The sequence below is a fragment of the Dermacentor albipictus genome, chromosome 9, assembly GCF_038994185.2.
Source record: "Dermacentor albipictus isolate Rhodes 1998 colony chromosome 9, USDA_Dalb.pri_finalv2, whole genome shotgun sequence".
NCBI classification, from domain to species: domain Eukaryota; kingdom Metazoa; phylum Arthropoda; class Arachnida; order Ixodida; family Ixodidae; genus Dermacentor; species Dermacentor albipictus.
In genome coordinates this window covers 825,852-844,847 of record NC_091829.1, presented here as the reverse complement: position 1 = coordinate 844,847, position 18,996 = coordinate 825,852, and the positions used below count along the sequence as shown (strand labels likewise).

The window sequence follows — 18,996 nt, the reverse complement described above, 5'->3', positions numbered from 1 at the left end:
TGCAGCCTAAACAGCTTTGCTTGTAGTCCGTCCCCATATGAATGTTGTAGCCCCACGAATTTTATGCGAAGCATATTACGAGGGCTCAACCCAGCTCCTCAGGCGCGGCGGTGACCATGAAATCACGTGACACCGTGACGTCACGACAGAGGAGAAGTGGCTTTGGCTCAACTCTTGCAAGACGGGCTGGGTGGGAATCGAACCAGGGTCTCCGGAGTGTGGGACGGAGACGCTACCACTGAGCCACGAGTACAACGCTTCAAAGCGGTACAAAAGCGCCTCTAGTGAATGCGGTGTTGCCTTAGAAACGCGCTGTTTCTAAGGCGTGCGTCTCTTGCTCAGGCGCACATTTCGTTGCCGCGCCGAACGCTGCTTTGCTCGACGCTCACCGCGTCCAATGCGGGGCGCGTAGTCGCTGCCCTGTAGCCCATTGTCTTACACCCCTTGGCGGGTCGACGGGAACGCTGTCGCGTTCCACTCTTGAAGGCGAAGAAGTAATGCATGAGTTGTTTCTTCGTCTAGCCGAACCAAATATAGCCAAGCAACAGCAGTTCACCAGGCTAAACAGTGGTTCAACAACTAAAATAAAGGCTAGTATGCTTCGCATCCTGGGCTTAACCTTACCTAAGCCACAGCCATTTTTTTCTATATAGGTACGATAGACCACCTTCCCTAGCATTGGATGTCCACATGTGGCAATGTTGTTTTCTTCGGATCACTCAGGTCAAGTTCAGTTTACAATGGCAGTCTATCTGTTTGTGGACAGTGCAATGCAAAAGCATGATACTTTGCAAGGCAAGAGTAATGTTTCAGATGTGTTTCTTGTGGTCATTTTACCTTCCACCTTCTCCCTGGCAGTGTGCGCACAGTGACAGCCACAGCTGTGTTGTCGCCATGGCATTTCTTTCAGAAATAGAGGAGGCAGTTGAATTTTTCACCAGCCACCCCCTTTATCCATGTACAGGAAGTCGAGCCGGCCTGATGTGGCTGCAGTGTCCACTGGAGGTCCCTGCTCCCAGCAGGCCAGCGTGTCTGCCGTGTGGGGCCAGGCCAGCCGCCAGGAAGCCACTGTGGTGGCACGTGAGCCACGTGGGTGCCTCTCTGTGTCTGCATGAGATGCAGCTGTTGTGTGTCGGCTAGTATTTAGCTTGTTGGGTGGCCCTTTCCAAAAGTATGTTATATACCCACAAATGGTGTGCACGAAACTTGGGTGTAAATCACCTGCACCACATGGGGCGATTCACACTGATAGTGGTTATTACAAAGGGGAGCAATGTGTGTGTGTGTGTGTGTGTGTGTGTGTGTGTGTGTGTGTGTGTGTGTGTGTGCGTGCGTGCGTGTGTGTGCGTGCGTGCGTGCGTGTGTGTGTGTGTGTGTGTGTGTGTGTGTGTGTGTGTGTGTGTGTGTGTGTGTGTGTGTGTGTGTGTGAATTCACCTAACAACGGGGAATGCATCTCTAGCTTTTTTTTTTTCTACATTTGCCATAAAATTGCCACCAACACCTCCATCCATGCGAGATTCTCCCCCAAATTTCTGTGCTGCTCCAGGAAAGCATCCCCCTCCCTCCTCGCCCTGCCATTATCATGCACCTCGCCTAGGCAAGACTGGCCTGTCACATCCAGTGTTCATGAAAAAAAGTTTCCGTGGCTTTTTCTTTTCCTTTTCTTGTAGCCGCAGTTTTGTAGCCGCAATGAATGGTCATTCATTGAACTGTAGCATGATGTACTTAGTTAATAAATTATTAACTTTGTTATTAATTGTTTATAATAAGAAAATTATAAACAGTTTTCATATAACAGGTTATTATGCATGATGTGAGCCGGTGCAATATCTTCACAGTGCTGTCTTTTGATTGCACTTTTACCCTCTTATGAAATCTTTGTTCTTGTTATAAGTTAAAGACCGAGAAGAATAATGCGGTGTTTGTTACTGTGTTCCGTGTTTGAAGTTACGGTTTTTACTCGTGCATGAACACATTTGGCAGGGGAAGCCCTTGGGAACATTAATGGCCAAGTTTATATTCCCTGCACAAGCCCTGTAATATATAAATGCATTTTAATAATCTTGCAGCCCTACTGGTCGAAGTGATGCCTCTCCATATGTTGTCTCCCGCCCCTGTCCATTCTATAGATAAATGTTGTCTTTTGTGACACCATTGGGAATGCTTTAAAGATGCTGTTACACTAATGTTTTGAAAGCATAGGTATACACATAGTATAATTTGTCTTTTTTATTTATTTATTTATTTATCCATTTATTTATTTATTTATTTATTTATTTATTTATTTATTTATTAGTTACCTGCATCGCGCCATAGGACATCACAGCAGGGAGGTTACAGACTTGAATAAATAATTGAACAAATTAGTTCAATGCGTGGAAAAAAACATCATTTCTTGACATGTATACAATGCTTGGTGGCAAACTGTTTCAATCTTCAACAGTCCTAACAAAAACGGAATAATGGAAGATGTCACCCCTACAAGAAAATTCCCTGACTTTCAGACAGTGATCAAGTCGCTTAGATATGTAGTGTGGTGCCTGGATATATTGTTCGCAGTTTATACTTGTTTTAGAATAATAAATATTGTGGAAAAATTCTAATCTGATATGCTTTCTATGATCATTCAGCTCTTGCCATTTAAGTTTAAGTTTGCTTTCTGTCATGCTAAGCTGCTGGCTATAGTTACCAAGAACAAATATAACTGCCCTATTCTGGATTTTTTCTAATTTATTTTCTAAGCTCAGATGTGTGTGGGTCCCAACAAACACATCCATATTCAAGTATTGAACGTACATAGCTGAAATACAACTGCGTTTTTAAGTTAATCGGTAAATGGCTAAAATTGCGCCGCAAGAATCCGAAAACTGATGCTGCCTTATTTCCAATATATTTAACATGCTTGTTCCATCGTGAATCAGAAGTAAGAAACACACCTAGATATTTCAATTCCTTGCTTATGTGCCGAGGTAAATAATTAATTCTATACCTATACAGATAATTATCTCGTTTTCTTGTGAAGGTGACGTGAACAGTCTTATTTATATTTAATGACATATCCCAATGCACACATTAGTCTGCTATAGTATTTAAGTCAACTTGCTGGATTTGTGAATCGGAAATGGCATCTACGACTCTAAACAACACAATCATCGGCAAACATCCTGAATGAAGACTGTATACCAGTTGAAATATCAATAGTATACAGCAAACACAATAGTGGCCCCAACACAGAGCCTTGGGGTACTCCCAACGTAACTGACGCATATTGCGAGGATATACCATTCAGAACAACAGCCTGTTTCTGCAATGACAAATATTAGGCAATCCACGCTATTATTTTACCATCCAAGTTATGTGCTCTTAATTTGGAGAGTAGGAGACTGTGTGCGACTACATCAAATGCTTTACTGAAATCTAAGAAAACGCAGTCCACAACTTGTTGCTTATCAACTGCCGAGGCTAAATCGGGAATCAACTCCACCAACTGTGTGTTGCAAAATAAACCACGCCTGAAACCATGTTGGCTGGGGCTTAGGAGATTATGTTTAGTTAAATGGGCCATAACGCAACTGTATATTACATGCTCCATAATTTTGCAGGTTAGATATTTTAGTTGAGGAAACGGGCCTGTAGTTCTGAATGGAGTTTTGCACCCCACTCTTATGTATGGGCACAACTCGCACTAATTTCCAATCACGAGGCATGTCAATTTCATTGAGGGATTTCTGGAACAACAGAGTAAAATAAAAGCATAACATGTACGCACAATTTCTTATGATGGCGGCAGGAACGTCATCAGGGCCGCATGCCTTAACCTGGTTCACATCTTTTAATAATTTACGGATACCATCGACACAAAAGGTGACTTCCGGCAGGTAATTCAAAACAGACAGTAGATGAGCCAGATGGCATAAACACAAATGAAAAATGATGAAAAAAATGATGAAATGATGGAAAAAATACAAACAGACATTTTACAATTTTTCAAACATGCTGCTGCCTGCATGCGGGCATTTGTGAGTAAGGTAACGAGTGGCGTGAAGCGTTTATTCTAAACTGCCAGGCTCTGTGAAAGGGGCTGTATGGATGCTAACCCTGTGGACGGTGATTGGTGGGTTACAGTGGTTGCGTCTCTCTGCATTGCAGATGTGTGTACTGCAGCAACTGCATGCTGTAGAATCCACAGTCACCACTGTAATGATAAAGAATTGAGCAGAAAGAGAACATGCTTGGTTCAGACTAACTGGAGGTACTAAACTTCTGTTACAGGACGATCTTGTCCCAAAGGAGGTGGGACATGCTTCACAGAATACGATTTCAGGAAGAATGCTTTGGCTTGAGAGGAGGGTATTTTTTACTGCTTGTAGCTGTTTTAATATAGCACACATTCAACATTTTTTTTAAAAGCATTCCACGAGAGACAATGTTGATTCGTTTGTCTCAGTTATGAGTAATACCCCAGTCAGGCTGACAAACTCACTGACGCTTTCAGTGAGTGCATGTATATATATTATAGAGCATATGACTGGCCATGGTAACTCTGCTGTCACGATGAGCTCAAACCCGTTTGTTTTTGCCACACATATCGCCACCCTACTGCTCACACCAGCCGGGTACGAAGGAAAAGGCCAGGATGTGAAAACAAACTCGACCTATCTTCCAGGGTATCTTGGATCCCAAGTGCCTACTGCGCCATTCTATCTGGATAAGCCTGATCTACAGCACCATTACAGTACAACAACAATGCTGGATGACGTCACGAACTTCAGCGCCACCACAGCAAGGCTATGGGCACCACCGACCATAAAAGGAGGAAATAGACTGCGACGGACCACTGGGCATGGTAGCTCTGCTGGCACGATGAGCTCAAACCCGTTTGTTTTTGCCATACAGATCCCCGCCCTACTGCTCACACCAGCCGGGTACGAAGGAAAAGGCCAGGATGTGAAAACAAACTCTACCTATTTTCCAGGGTATCTTGGATCCTAAGTGCCTACCGCGCCATTCTATCTGGATAAGCCCGATCTACAGCACCATTACAGTACAACAACAACGCTATATGATGTCACGGACTTCAGCGACACCACAGCGAGGCTATGGGCACCACCGACCATAGAAGGAGGAGACAGACTTCGACGTGCCACTGGGCATGGTAGCTCTGCTGGCACGATGAGCTCAAACCCGCTTGTTTTTGCCAGGTGAGCAAACGTTTTGGGAAATGCCTAAAATCCAATTAATTGTGCCTAATTGTGCTGCCATGCCCAAGGCTACTTTCAAATTTGTTATGCGACTTTTGCGTGCATGTTTCTAAATTGCTGCTTATAGCAGGGCATGGTCAATTTTCCAAGCAGCTAAAACAAATTGCAGACGACCTTCATGTTATTAAAGGAAGAACGTCTAACATCCATCGACTTCAAACTTGACAGCCTAAGCAATCTCGATACCAAGGTTTCTACATGCATAAAACAAATTAATAGCCTTCAGAAAGCACTAATATTGCTTGAACTAAAAGTGGACGATCCTGAAAATCGCTCAAGAAGATCAAATCTAATTGTTTATGGTCTTCCTGAGGAAGCTAAGGAATACGAAGTCTCACTTGAACACGAAGTGCATGAAAAAATTCTTAAAAGTGTCCTCGAAGTCGAAGATGTAACGATTGAAAGAATTCACAGATTGGGTAGGCCAGCAGCTAAAAAGCCAGACCGCGACAAAACACAAATGCTAAGCAACTGTTATAAGCTGAAGGGGAGCAGTTTTTCAATAGGTGAAGATTTCTCATGGCGTGTAAGAAACATCCGGAAAAAACTGTGGAACTATGCGAAAGCTAGAAAAGAATCTGGGGACAAGGTATTGCTGTCCTACGACAAACTGCGTATCAATGATGACCTCTACAGATGGGATGACGAAAGAAATGATGTGGCCCTAATCCAACTACATTCAGCTACCTCGAGCAAAAAGAACCAGGAAGCAGAAAGGCAAACAACACGCACTTGGCACAACGCGCTACGTCTGAAATAACTTTCTGCAATATTAATGCGCGTAGCATACTAAAGAAAACTGACTTCCTTGAGACATTACCTCTTGGTATCGAACCAGATTTTGAGAGAGAGAGAGAGAGAGAGAACAACTTTAGTAAATATGCCTGCAGAGTCGGTTAGGCTCCCTCCACGCTGTTAGATATGGAGCTGTTTCCTGCGATTACTTCGAGTTCCCCAAACCACTTCGAGTCGCAGCACAGCTAATTGAGGAATGCCGAAGCAGGAAAGCACATTCCAGAGGAGCGGCCGAGCAAACAAGTTTAAGGCAACAAGTTCACGTGCCAACAAGTTCGTGCGCCGCCGGGATTAGCAAGTGGGCATCCGACAATGGAGCATGAGCAGCCCTCCCCTTCTCCTCGTTAGAACTTAGGAGTGAGCGTCAGCGTGAAGAACGCGAGAATGAACGGAAGCATGAGCTTCAAGAACTTACTCTTAGGTGTGAGCTTCACGATCGTGAGAATCAACGTAAGCTTGAGCGTGAGCAAAAGTATGAGAGAGAGAAGGCAGCACTGATCAAAGAGATACAGTATTGTGATCAGTTATTGGCACAGAGACAACGGCTGTCTGAGAATTCTGTAGGTAGTACAGAGCGAAAGAATGAGGCAGCATCGAGCGGATTTTCGCCAGAAGCCGACGAGAAGAGTAGTGCCTGTGAGATTAGCTGCAGATTCATAAGTAAAGGGAAAAGGCTAGCTGCTAACGATGCCTTAGTGGCAACAGAGGCCGTTAAAGGCCGTAGTGAGAGCGACGAGGTTCTGTGCCAACAGATGACTGTGGAGACAGCTAGGCCAGCTGCGAACAAATTGGCACAGTTACCACGTGTGTGCGTCGCTGGTAAGTTTAGCGAGGTTGCTAGCGAGGAAAAGGGTACTGTTGACGCGACAGAAGCGAGCACCCATGTAGAGCCAGATGTGCGTGCAGAAGTGAAGTGCGAGCTGAGCGATGCAGTTGAGGGTAATTCTCAGGATTGCGAGCCGCGTAGCTCAAGAGAATACAACTGCATTGTTCAGGGATCGGTGCGGCTCTCCGCCAGTCTAGATAGCCTAGATAGGGATGGTTCAGTTATTAATCATTCGGACTGCGCGCGTGAGACAGCGATCGAGACCGACGGGCTGTGTGCCGATGCACAGCGTGAGCTGGGCAATGTAGCAGAGGGCAGTTCGCAAGAGTGCGAGTTGTCTAACTCGAGTAAAGCCTGCTGCATTGTGCCAGAGTCGGTTGGGCTGTCCGCCAGTCGAGGCAGAGAGAGTGTTGATTTAAGTGAGAATCACTCAGACTGTGCGGGTAAGAGACCGATCCGGGCCGACGAAATGTGTACCGGCCAGCACGAGGCACGAGAAGGCGACATGAAGGCGAGTGCAAAGAGAAAGTGCCGTAAAAAGAAGCGCGGTAAAGACCGAAAGTCGGTAATTAATGTAGCGCCGCCAAAAATGGCGAGAAACCCAAAAGGGCAGGGCCCGAGGAAGAAGGTGCGGTCGTCTAGGACGATGTTGACGCATCCAGAACGTTCGAGCCACCGGTCAAAGGGGGACCGCGAAGAATGTTCTGCACGGATGCGGACAGAGGGCACGAGGCTGTTAAACTCCTCGTCGTTCCGTAGTTCTTTTCATAGCTCAGCGTGCAGTTCGAAGAAACGCATGGTGGCAGGACGAGACCAGGTGGGGAGTAGCGACGCGGTCAGTCGAGGTCCTGTTGAAAGCGGGGCGGGAGTACGCAAATTGGCAGGAGACCGTAACGTCTTGGGGGAGCTGATAGTGAAGCAGCCCTTTTGTTGTCTCTCGGCAGCCAGAGTAGCTTTCAGACCACGCCCACCCCGAGTACGGCTCAAAGTATGAGTCAGTCAAAAACGTTTGAAACGGGAGGCCAAGAGCCCTTCCGTAGAAATGAAGTGTGTTGTTTTTATTTTTGAGCATCGGAAAGTTTTCATGATTTCAGACTGGGATTTCTTTCAATGTGTAAGGTTTGAGCTTTGTTTATGTTTTCGTTCGAGAAGCTCGAGATTTGAAAGATGCGTTTTAGGTAAACATTTAGTCTCGCGAGATGCTCATTAATAAGTAGATAGGCTTTTTTGTGTGTGTGTGAGTAACCTGAGGGTCAAGGTTATTGTTGACAGGCCTATCGTAACGCGCGTGTGAGTTATTTAACCTTCTTTCTTTTTAAGTGTTTTTGGTTTTTCTAAGGTTAACCGCGTAGTTTTCAGTGAGTGCATGATTTGCACTGAGAAGCGTTCTTAGTTCCATTAGCGCATGTCCTGTGTGGACGGAAGGAAGCAGACTTTATGACTGGGTTGCTAGTGTGTGTGGAGGGCAGCCGTATTCTGACTTCTTTAGTGAACGTGCGTGGAACGAGTTATTAAAAGACGCTTCATTTTAAGGGTTCTGCGGAGTGTGTAAGTCCCGCGAGTTTAATTGTTCGTTTAAGTCACGTGTCCTACAGGGACTAAAGGAAGAAACGTGAGTAAGCGTAATGAAGAGTTTGCCTACGACACAAGTATGTGTTCTGTTTAGTGACCACAAGGCTAGTGCGCTTGCGATTACGTACTTGTGAGGTTGACCAGATTGTTCAGTGGCACCAATACGAGCGATAAGTACGCCACTGCGATAGATTGGAAACATGCTGTTCGTGTGGTTAGGCCACTTAAGTTATGTTCGGCTGTTTTCATTTGTTGTTTGCATCGTCAACGACCCTTTTGTTTTGCAGCAACAATAGTACTCTGGTCTTGTCGGCATTCGAGGAGAAATGGATAGCTGTTTGGAAGGGTGGTTGGAACTGCTTTGTCGAAATTGGGGAACTAAAAGATCAGGGTTGATTTTGACTCAGTAATAGCCTGGCGAGTCAGGGGTGAAGAGCCTGCGCTTACACGTGGGGCAGCGCTGTGTTGTTTGGTTTGTTTGACGTATGTTCTCCAGGGCCAAGGATCCCGAAGTTCGTCATACGAGGCTCGACCCCAGTACCCTGCAGCTTCTTTCAGCGTTCCTCATGGCCAGCGAATTGAGTTCACCGGCCATTCAGAACAACTGGGGCGAGGACGAGCTGTTAGATATGGAGCTGTTTCCTGCGATTACTTCGAGTTCCCCAAACCACTTCGAGTCGCAGCACAGCTAATTGAGGAATGCCGAAGCAGGAAAGCACATTCCAGAGGAGCGGCCGAGCAAACAAGTTTAAGGCAACAAGTTCACGTGCCAACAAGTTCGTGCGCCGCCGGGATTAGCAGGTGGGCATCTGACAATGGAGCATGAGCAGCCCTCCCCTTCTCCTCGTTAGAAGTGCATTGCCAGTCTGCGAGGCAAGACCACAGAGAGCCGCCAGGTGTGACACCGCGACACGGGCGCCTACCATTGGCTGAAAGTGGCATCATCGGATCGGACTCTCCCATTGGTCAAACATGACGTGACTTACAGTGCTCGAAGGGTTTATAAGAAGCCTTCCAGAGAGACCTGAGCATTCTGGGACATGCCCTGATTCCCTGATTCACCTCTCTCGAACTTCTTGCCGCGGGCCGCAGCGTCCGAGTTGCTGCCAGCCCGTAATGACTGTACTAATGTTACTTGTCGCACACCTCCTTGTAAATAATGTAGAATAAATACTCCCAAGTTTGGGTTTTCATCCCGAAGCCCGTCCCTCAACCCCTACAACGCAGGGAGGACAAGCTTTTACCGCAATGCGGCCACTACGTCAGTCTCGTGCATTGTGCTCCTCGAAGTCTTGGTTCCTCGCTACTTCCGCGAATCCGAGAGGGCCGCCACCCCCTTCCTGGGGGTGCTGCCCCCTCGGTTTCTCAAGGTCGCTGCCTCTCTAGAGCTGCCGAGACCTGCTGGACGGCCTTTAGTTGTGTATCTTGGTCATAGGTCCTCGTTGCAGCCTCTAGCTGCGGCGGGTTTGTCGTCTTCTCACTGGCTTCTCGTGGATTTGTACTGCAGTCCCAAAGGATGTGAGCCGCGGTGGCTCTCTCCTTAGCGCACAGTCTACACACGTCACTCGCGTACACGCTCGGACACACGTGCTTAGCTAGCACCGGGGTGAGCAGGGACCCCGTCTGTAATTGCCTGTATAACACTGCCTCCTCCCGGGTAAGCCCCGGGTGAGGTAGCGGCATAGTCTGTCTGTTAAGTCTGTACCACTTCACTATTTTGTTGAAGGTGGTCATCTTGTCCTTGGCACTGCACCGCGACCAACACTCCGAGTCGGCCGTGCTTGCAGCCGCGCGGTTGGTTAGTCCTCGCGCGGCCGAGCTGGCCGTCTCGTTGTGTTTCAAGTTCCCGCGTTCCGACACGTCATTGTTGCTTTAACTGAGACTTGGCTAACAATCAATATCAGAGATGCTGAAATCACACCACCAAACTACGTAATCGTACGGAAAGACCGATTAACACGTGGTGGTGGCGTCGCCTTATTGATTAAAAAGGACATCCCTTATATCGTATTACCTGATGTCACGGATGTGGAAGGAATTTTTAGTAAACTAACATTTTCTACATGCAATATTGTCGTCGGCTGTATTTATCGTAGTCCCTCGTGAGGTTGAAGTGATAGAAGGACTGTTTTTGTATGCGCAAAATAACGTTTTGGGGGCCAGACTAATACTTCTAGGGGATTTTAACTTGCCTGATGTGAACTGGCAAACATTTGAACACCACTCACCAAGTGCTGATATGCTTTTCGAACTCATGCTTTCATTGAATCTCAGCCAAATCGTAACAGAGCCCACAGATGTTTAAGGAACTACTTCCAACACACTTGATTTAGTTTTTTTGAGCCATCATTTTCCGTCAGAGCAAACGCACCTTGAATTCATTAATGGCATGTCTGATCATAAGATTACTTTGTGTTGTACCTGCTCAAAATACATTTTCTTCCCAACCACGCATCACTTACCCGGACTTCAGTAGAGCAGACGATACGAGTATTATTGACCACTTTTCTAACGAATTTACTGCCTTTGCAGAACTTTCAATACGTTGCACTACAAACATTGTGGCATGGTTTCAAAAAAATTATGTTTCATTGTATTTCTAAGTACGTACCTTCGAAAGTTAAAAGAAAATGAGAAAGCACAATCCCTGGATCTCACGTGACATCATTCATGCCAAACGTAAAGTCAAACGTCTGAAAAAATAAATGAAAATAGCACCTAGACCTTCATCTCGAAGTAATCATACTCTAGCTATCCAAGACATGAAATTAAAATAAATACAGCGAAGTCAAACTTTTACACAAACATACTTCAAGGATTCTAAGAAATTCACTGAGCAAATTCTGGAACTACCTTAATCCTAAGGCATCAAGTGATCCCCAAGTGTCGCCCGAAACTAGCAAACAAAGCGCTAATTCACTAAATAACTACTTTTCTTCTATCTTCACATCTGACGATGGGAAACTACCCCAAATTGACATCACCGCTAACAGCACACTAAGCCCCCTCACCGTCACGGAGGCCAGAGTACTTAACCTTCACCTAAACCTGGACACAAAAAAAGAGCCAGGCCCGGATAAGATACCCAACGCTTTCTTGAAACGATACGCAGAATGGATGACAAAGTACCTTTGTATAATATTTAACAAATCATTATCATCATCTGTTTTTCCACAGGATTGGAAATCTGCAAAAGTTGTCTCAATACATAAGTCAGGCTGCAAAGACGACCCGTCCAACTTTCGGTCGATTTCACTTACGAGTATCGTGTGCAAACTTTTAGAACACATCATACTAAAACATATAACCGTTCTTAGACAAGGAGAGTATCATATCACCATATCAACATGGCTTTTGCAGAGGCCTTTCTACAATCACTCAACTACTGGAACTAACCCACGACATATCATTTAATATCGACCAACACAGACAAACAGACCTCATCCTACACGATTTCTCGAAGGCATTTGATCGGGTATCACACAAAAAGCTCATAAGGAAACTTGAGACTACATTAGGTACAGGCCCCATATTTGACTGGATTTGCGACTATCTTACTAACTGTACCCAGTTTGTGGAAGTGAATGGACTGATTTCCCAGACATCCCGGGTAACATCGGGAGTCCCCCAAGGAAGCGTTCTGGCTCCCCTTTTATTTCTAATTTTTATTAATGACCTACCCGCAAAAATCACCGGAAACATTAGGCTATTTGCAGACGACTGCATTCTTTATCGAAATATTAACTCATATGATGACCATATAACATTAAATAACGACTTGAAAGCTGTGTCTAACTGGTGTGCCCACTGGCAGATGACCATCAATACTAAGAAATCTGCTGTTCTTTCAATCACCAGAAAAAAAAGTAACTCGAGCTTTATGTATACCGTTAACGACGTGCCACTAATAAGAGTTCATGAACACAAGTACCTCGGATTAACGTTAACACATGACTTCAGATGTAACTCCCATATAAATAATGTTACAGCAACTGCAATGAAACGCCTTTTCTTTCTTGGAAGACACCTCCGACTAGCACCACCCGATACAAAGCTTCTGGCTTACAAAACTTTCGTCAGGTCAGTCCTTGAGTACGCAAATGTTATCTGGTTTCCACACACTAAACAACTAATTAAAGAACTAGAAGGTGTACAAAGAAAAGCTCTACGGTATATATACAATAAACTTAAATTAACAGACTCGCCCACCAAGCTACTTAACAAAGCCGGAATCTTAACAGTACAAAACCGAGCTGTACTAGCCCATTCTAAACTTATGTACCAGCTCTTACACAACAAGCTTAATATTGATGCCTCTAGATACATCTCCAGAAATGAAACACGGCCAACGCGGCATAAAAACACACAAACACTCAATGAGCATTCTTTTCATACCGATTGCTTTAAGAATTCATTCTTTCTTTTAGCGATAAGAGAGTGGAATAAACTGAGTGAATCCATTAGTAACAGCCCCTCATTAGATACATTTGATAAATCAGTGGAAGAACACCTCCTTGCCTTACAGCTCTGACTTACATAGTCAGGTTTGTTACAGATCTTCATAGCCTAACACTTTAATCTATGAGTGTTCCTTTTGTATGATGCATCATACGAATGACTGTATCCTGTTTGTCATGTTCATTAGGTATTTTATATCACATATGCTTTCAGGTGTTTTTTTTTCTTGTTTGGTTTATTGTTTTCTCAGATTCTTCCTTGTTATAGTATATTGTACCCAAATATTGCATTTCTGATGAACTACTTAATTCATTTGTTTAGTGAGACCAAAACCTTTGCAATAACACACTTATGATTATATAATCTATTTGTATTCTTTGTTTGCAAATACTACCATATGTACTTGCTCTTCCTGTTATAATCCCATGAGGGATTGACAGTATGTGAAAATAAAATAAATAAATATGTAACCGTTAGCTATAACGGTTAGTGTATGCATTCACTAACGTTTGTACAGGGTATATAATATACACCATATTTATGGAGCTAAATGTGTATTTTCCACATCACTTATTAGAGGTTCTTGTTGCCCTTCTGGTATGTTGATGTTTATCGCTTCACTTTGTCCTTTTTTTTGCATTTATTAATGCAAAACCATTATATGCCCTGATAGTATGCGTTTAGGGCTAGATGTGCTCAGCGTTTTTTATGAATGCACAGAAACAGGCAACAGCCGAGCAGAGCGAGCGAAAGCATTAGCAACAACCACCATCTTCTTTTTTGCCTTCTGCTGGCACCCATATTTGTCACTACAATCGCTCCCCAGCGAAAAAGGAGCCATCCCGGCGACCTATGGAACAGGGAGCACTGGTGGGTCGTAGTGCAGCTTCAGTTCATCGAAGTGAACAATTTCGCGCCTGTGGCGCCATTGGTCCGTAAATGGTTTAATAGGCTCAACGATGTAATTGACCAGGGACGTCTGTTGAAGAACCCGGTAAGGGCCGTCATACTTTGAACGGAAATTTGTAGAAAGGCTGGGAGTAGAGGAGCGAATGGGGAGCCATAACAGCGTTCCAGCTGAATATATAGTGGAAAAGACAAGCTTGTGTAACGACCATGTTTCTGACTGGCTTGTTTTTGCGTGGTAAGTGAGCGTGCGACCTGACGACATTCTTCAGCATAAGTGACTGCTTCGGATATAGTCGAATATTTGTCTGATTTGTTTGATAGAGTCGAAGGATTGTTTCCATAAATGAGGAAGGTTCGCGACCATAAAAAAAGAAAGAAGGGAGAGAATCCCGTGGTAGACTCAGTGGCGCTGTTGTAAGCATAAGTAAGAAAGGGAAGGATGCAGTCCCAGTTAGTGTGGTCAGTGGAAACGTACATGGTGAGCATGTTTCCGAGGGTACGATTAAAGCGTTCAGTTACACCACTGGTTTGCAGATGATAGGCGCTTGTAGTTTTATGGACAATGTTTCATTCACGAAGGAGGGCTTCTACAGCTTCGAAGAGGAATGAATGATCGTGGTCACTCAGTAGCTTGCGAGGCGCACTGTGTTGAACAAGGTTGTGAAGGATGAACTAGCTGACTTCACATGCTGTGGCCGCCATGATTGCTGAAGTTTCGGCATAGCATGCGAGGTGGTACACGGCAACGATGACCCAGTGGATGCCATCCGAGGTGTACGGTAGAGGGCCACACAAATCAATGCCGATACGGTCGAAAGGCCGGGAGGGACAAGGCAATGGTTGGAGTGGCGCTGTTATCTTATGAGGTGGCATTGGTGGTTATCTTATGAGGCAGCATTGGCACTTGGAACATGAGTAGATGTGCTGCCGAATGAAGCGGTACATTCCTCACCAGTAGTATCAAATCAGTAGATGTGCATACGTCTTTAGTACACCTGCATGGGTGCATTGCGGATCCGCATGAAAAGTGGCACAGATGTCAGAGCGTAGATGGCGAGGAATCACTAGTAACCATTTATGGCCATCGGGTAGGCAGCTGTGGCGGTACAGGAGTCCTTTGCGGATGCCAAAGTGGTGAGCAGTGCGCTGAAGTGAGTGGTCGGTGGTGCATGCTTGAGACATACTCTAGAAGAGAGGCTATCCAAGGATCCCGGCGTTGCTCTGCTGGCATGTCGGCGAATGTAAGAGACAAAGAATCGTAGCTGGAGACAGAGGGAGCACCATACTTAACGGGTAGTGGGGAGCGTGAAAGTGAATGCTTATGGCCTGACCGGTAGACAACACGGATGTCATAGTCCTGTAGACAAAGCGCCCAATGAGCTAGGCGACCAAATGGGTCTTTTAATGACTGCAACCAACACAGGGTGTGGTGATCAGTCACGGCATCAAATGAACGGCCATATACGTAAGGTCGAAATTTGATGATTGCCCAAACGATTGCAAGGCATTCTTTTTCAGTGACTGAATAGTTTGTTTCTGCTTTGGTGAGAGTGTGGCTGATGTAAGAGATGACACACTCTTTGAAGCCAACTTACGCTGGGCAAGAATAGCGCCGAGGCCTCCTCCACTAGCATCTGTGTGGATTTCTGTAGTAGCGTCCGGGTCAAAGTGGCATAGAATAGGTGGGGATGTCAGATGGCATAATGTGGCAAACATGTCTTCGCAAGAGGTAGACCATACCAAGATGCCTTGGCTGTTGGCAAGTAGCTGTGTTAAAGGGGTGATTATGGACTCAAAATTAGGCACGAATCGGCGAAAGTACGAACACAGGCCTATAAAGCTACGGAGTTCTTTCAGTGTAGACAGCCTGGGGAACTCTGCAACGGCACGGAGCTTTGCAGGGTCAGGAAGGACACCATCCTTGCTGACAACATGGCCTGAAATGGTAAGCCGGTGGGCGGCAAAGTGCCACTTCTTCAAATTAAGCTGCAATCCAGTGTCTGAAGGGCAAGTCATCCCGGGATGCTTGCAAGAAGAGTCAGATGGGAGCCAAAGTCCTTTGAAAAGACTACGACATCATCCAGGTAGCAAAGACACGTGTGCCATTTAAGGCCTCTAAGAATGTCGTCTATGAGACGTTTGAAGGTGGCAGGCGCATTGTAAAGGCCAAACGGCATCACATTAAACTCGCATAAACCATGCTGAAGTGACTAGCGCAGAAGTGGACACGGGGCATGGCACAAAAGGGTGACAAGGACAGGCGCAACTTCCTACTGGTGTTTATTACAAAAAAAGGTTATGAATATATAGTCTCGCACATTTGATCGCAATTAGTTGCACACGGGCAAAACAACATGGTTATCACAAGCAGATAACGGTGCACCATGGTGGGGACAGAGCTTAAGGTGGTAAGCGGGACAAACGGGAAGGTGCCTCAAACATGAGACTACAGGAACACAATCAGAAAGTTCAAAAAGGGAGATAAGATTTCCTTGGGATCCATTGCTCTCAATGCAAATGTCAGCCACTCTTTGAAAAAACAGAAATAATAGCAACCCATGGGCAGGAAAATGTTAGACTCGTCATTTAGACAGCGGCTATTGCAGAAGGGAACTGCATCAGCAAACCATCCATAACATTGACCGCTAATGAATTTGCATTCCTGGGGACTGTCTGTGGGAGACAGCCTTAAGCCCTGTCCCTGCCATAGTGCGCTCTTGTCTGCCTGTGATAACCATGTTGTCTTGCTCGTGTACAACTGACTGCGGTCAAGTGTGCGAGAGTATATATTCATAACCTTTTCTGCAATAAGCACCAGTTGGAAGTTCCGCTTGTCCTTGTTGCCCTTTTGTGCCCTGTGCCCACTCCTGCGCTAGTCACTTCAGCATGAAATACCAACTAGCCTGGTCTCACACCCTGCTTCATATAAACCGTCTGGGGTTGCAAACGCAGTCTTGGGGCGGTCAGTTTCAGTCATAGGGACTTGCCAGTACCCAGAACGAAGGTCCAAAGAGGAAAAAAAACTCTGCTTCTTGCAAACAGTCGAGAGTGTCGTCGATTCTGGGCAGCAGATAAACATCTTTTTGATCATGTTAAGGTGCCTATAATCAGTGTAAAATCTGATGCTGCAGTCCTTTTTCTTCACCAGTACAACTGGGGAGGCCCAAGGGCTGTGTGAGGGCTGAATAATGCCAAGATGAAGCATGTCGTTGACTTGTTCATCAATGACATAGCGTTCAGCATGAGAAAGTCGGCATGGACGCTGGCATAGGGGTGCATGGGTGCCAGTATCAATGTTGTGAACAATGGTGGATGTGCTGCTCAAGGAAGATTGTGCATGATCAAATGACGTCTGAAGGCGGTCGAGGAGCTCCAAGAGTTGGGTACACTGGGCAGGCGGGAGGTTGGAATCAATTGACGGAAGGAAGGCCTCTAAGGAGGATGAATCGGCGGTGGTAACAGGAGTAGTGCTGTGGACGAGAAAACGTAACGTATTATCAGGCAGTTGAGTAGAATAGACGGAATCAGTATCGTCAAGCCGACCTATACATCCACCATGGAAGAAGGTGGCTGGGGAAGAAAACAGATTCGTGAGATAAATGGCAGTTCCCGAGTTTTTGACTGTGAGGAATGCAAAAGGGAGGAGGAAGGTGTTACGATATGTGAAGGCTTCGGAGGGCGCAGACAGGGCAGTGGAAGATGGAGCTTAGCCACAAGAAAGTGACACAAAAACAAAAGACAAAGGAGGTAAGTGGTTGCAGCGACAGCAGCTCGAGAAGAAGGTGGCTTGTCAGTTGAGGCATCACACAACGGCGACAACTCAAGTTTGGCACGTGCACAGTCAACAATGGCGTGGTTAATAGCAAGAAATTCCCAACCCAAAATAATGCCGTGTAAACATGGGAAAAGACGACAAATTCGACTACGTACGCAATTCCTGAATGACAAGGTGAGCTGTGCATGCCACTGAAGGTTGAATGTGATGCACGGTTGCAGTACGCAGGGAGACGCCGGAAAGCGGAATCATTATCTTTTTTAACTTGCGGCACAGTTCTCCACTAAGAACAAACACAGTGGCTCCAGTATTGACGAGTGCTTGCACAGAAACACTTCAATATTCATGGTTGTTTCATTCGCAGGTAGAAATCAAGGCCTTCAAGTTGTCGACACAAGCGCAGTTCTTGCCTCTGGAACTGCGATGGCTATTTTCCGCTTGAACGGTTGGGGTGCAATGAACCATAGGGGAAAGTGAGTGGCAACATGGTGAGGGCAACCGACATGTGTCGTAGCCATGTTGATTTGGTGAGCAGGTGTCCATCGTTGAGTGGGAGGAGATTGAGTGCTGTGGCTCAGGATGTAAGTAGCCTTGAATTTCTTCGCCGGCATTAGTACGGAAGTCACAATAACGACAAAAACGTGTGACATGGCCAGGTAGACAACAGAAGTAGCAGATAGGCCTGTTGTCTGGGGTCCGCCAAGGATATGGAGATGGCAGACAGGTGCATGTGCAGCGTAGAAGGCATTTGCTGGTCGACCAGGATCCATGCTGAGTGGCATTACTGGTTACTGCCTGTGTTTGACTCCAGCATAGGTAAGAGGAGCAGAAACAGGCGGACGTTGGTAGGACATTAGCACCTCAGAAATTTGCTCCTCTATGGCTTGCTGTAGCATCAGAACAAGTGCCTGCATGGATTCTGGGACGTAAGGAACAAGGGACAATTGTTGTGCCACTTCTTGGATAAACTGCTGTATTTGCTGCATTAACATTGTGGTGTCAGTAGAAACGGTGCCTACAGTTAATGTTGGCCGTGTCACAACTTGGGAGGCATGTAGGAATGCACTGTTTCCACAACTCGTCATAGCTCTGGCACTACTGAACGATGTCCGTGACACTCCAGGCATTTTTGGCAATGAGCATTTGGTAGCCGCCGTCCTCGATCCCCTTCATGATGTGTTTGATTTTATCAGCTTTGGACACAGCAGGGTTGATGCGACGGCAGAGGTTGACAATATCCTCAGTGTAGGATGTAAAGTTTGTGGGGATGCGCGACCCTCGCGCCTCCCCTGATGTTTTTCCCGCATAGCGCGTCTCCTGTAGTGCGGCTTCGCCGCACACGCGGCGGTCCGAGTGGTACAGGCGCAGTCCGAGAGATGGCGCTAGTGTTGCGCGGCTG

General features: G+C 45.9%; 1 protein-coding gene across 3 annotated transcripts in view; it reads left to right on the top strand.

Annotated features, from left to right (window-relative positions):
* Nucleotides 1–18,996, top strand: part of LOC135909205 (nuclear pore membrane glycoprotein 210-like) — a 286,256-nt gene that overhangs the window by 80,813 nt on the left and 186,447 nt on the right. For 2 of the 3 annotated variants that reach the window (XR_010566632.2, XM_065441064.2), the window contains exon 2: nt 965–1,089. Coding sequence is in view for 2 of the 3 variants with exons in the window: in XM_065441064.2 (XP_065297136.1) it covers nt 965–1,089 (125 nt within the window). In the remaining variant the exon portion in view is untranslated. Of the gene's footprint in view, nt 1–941; nt 1,090–18,996 lie in introns of all 3 variants that reach the window. The other variant, XM_065441065.2, reaches the window with a different exon arrangement.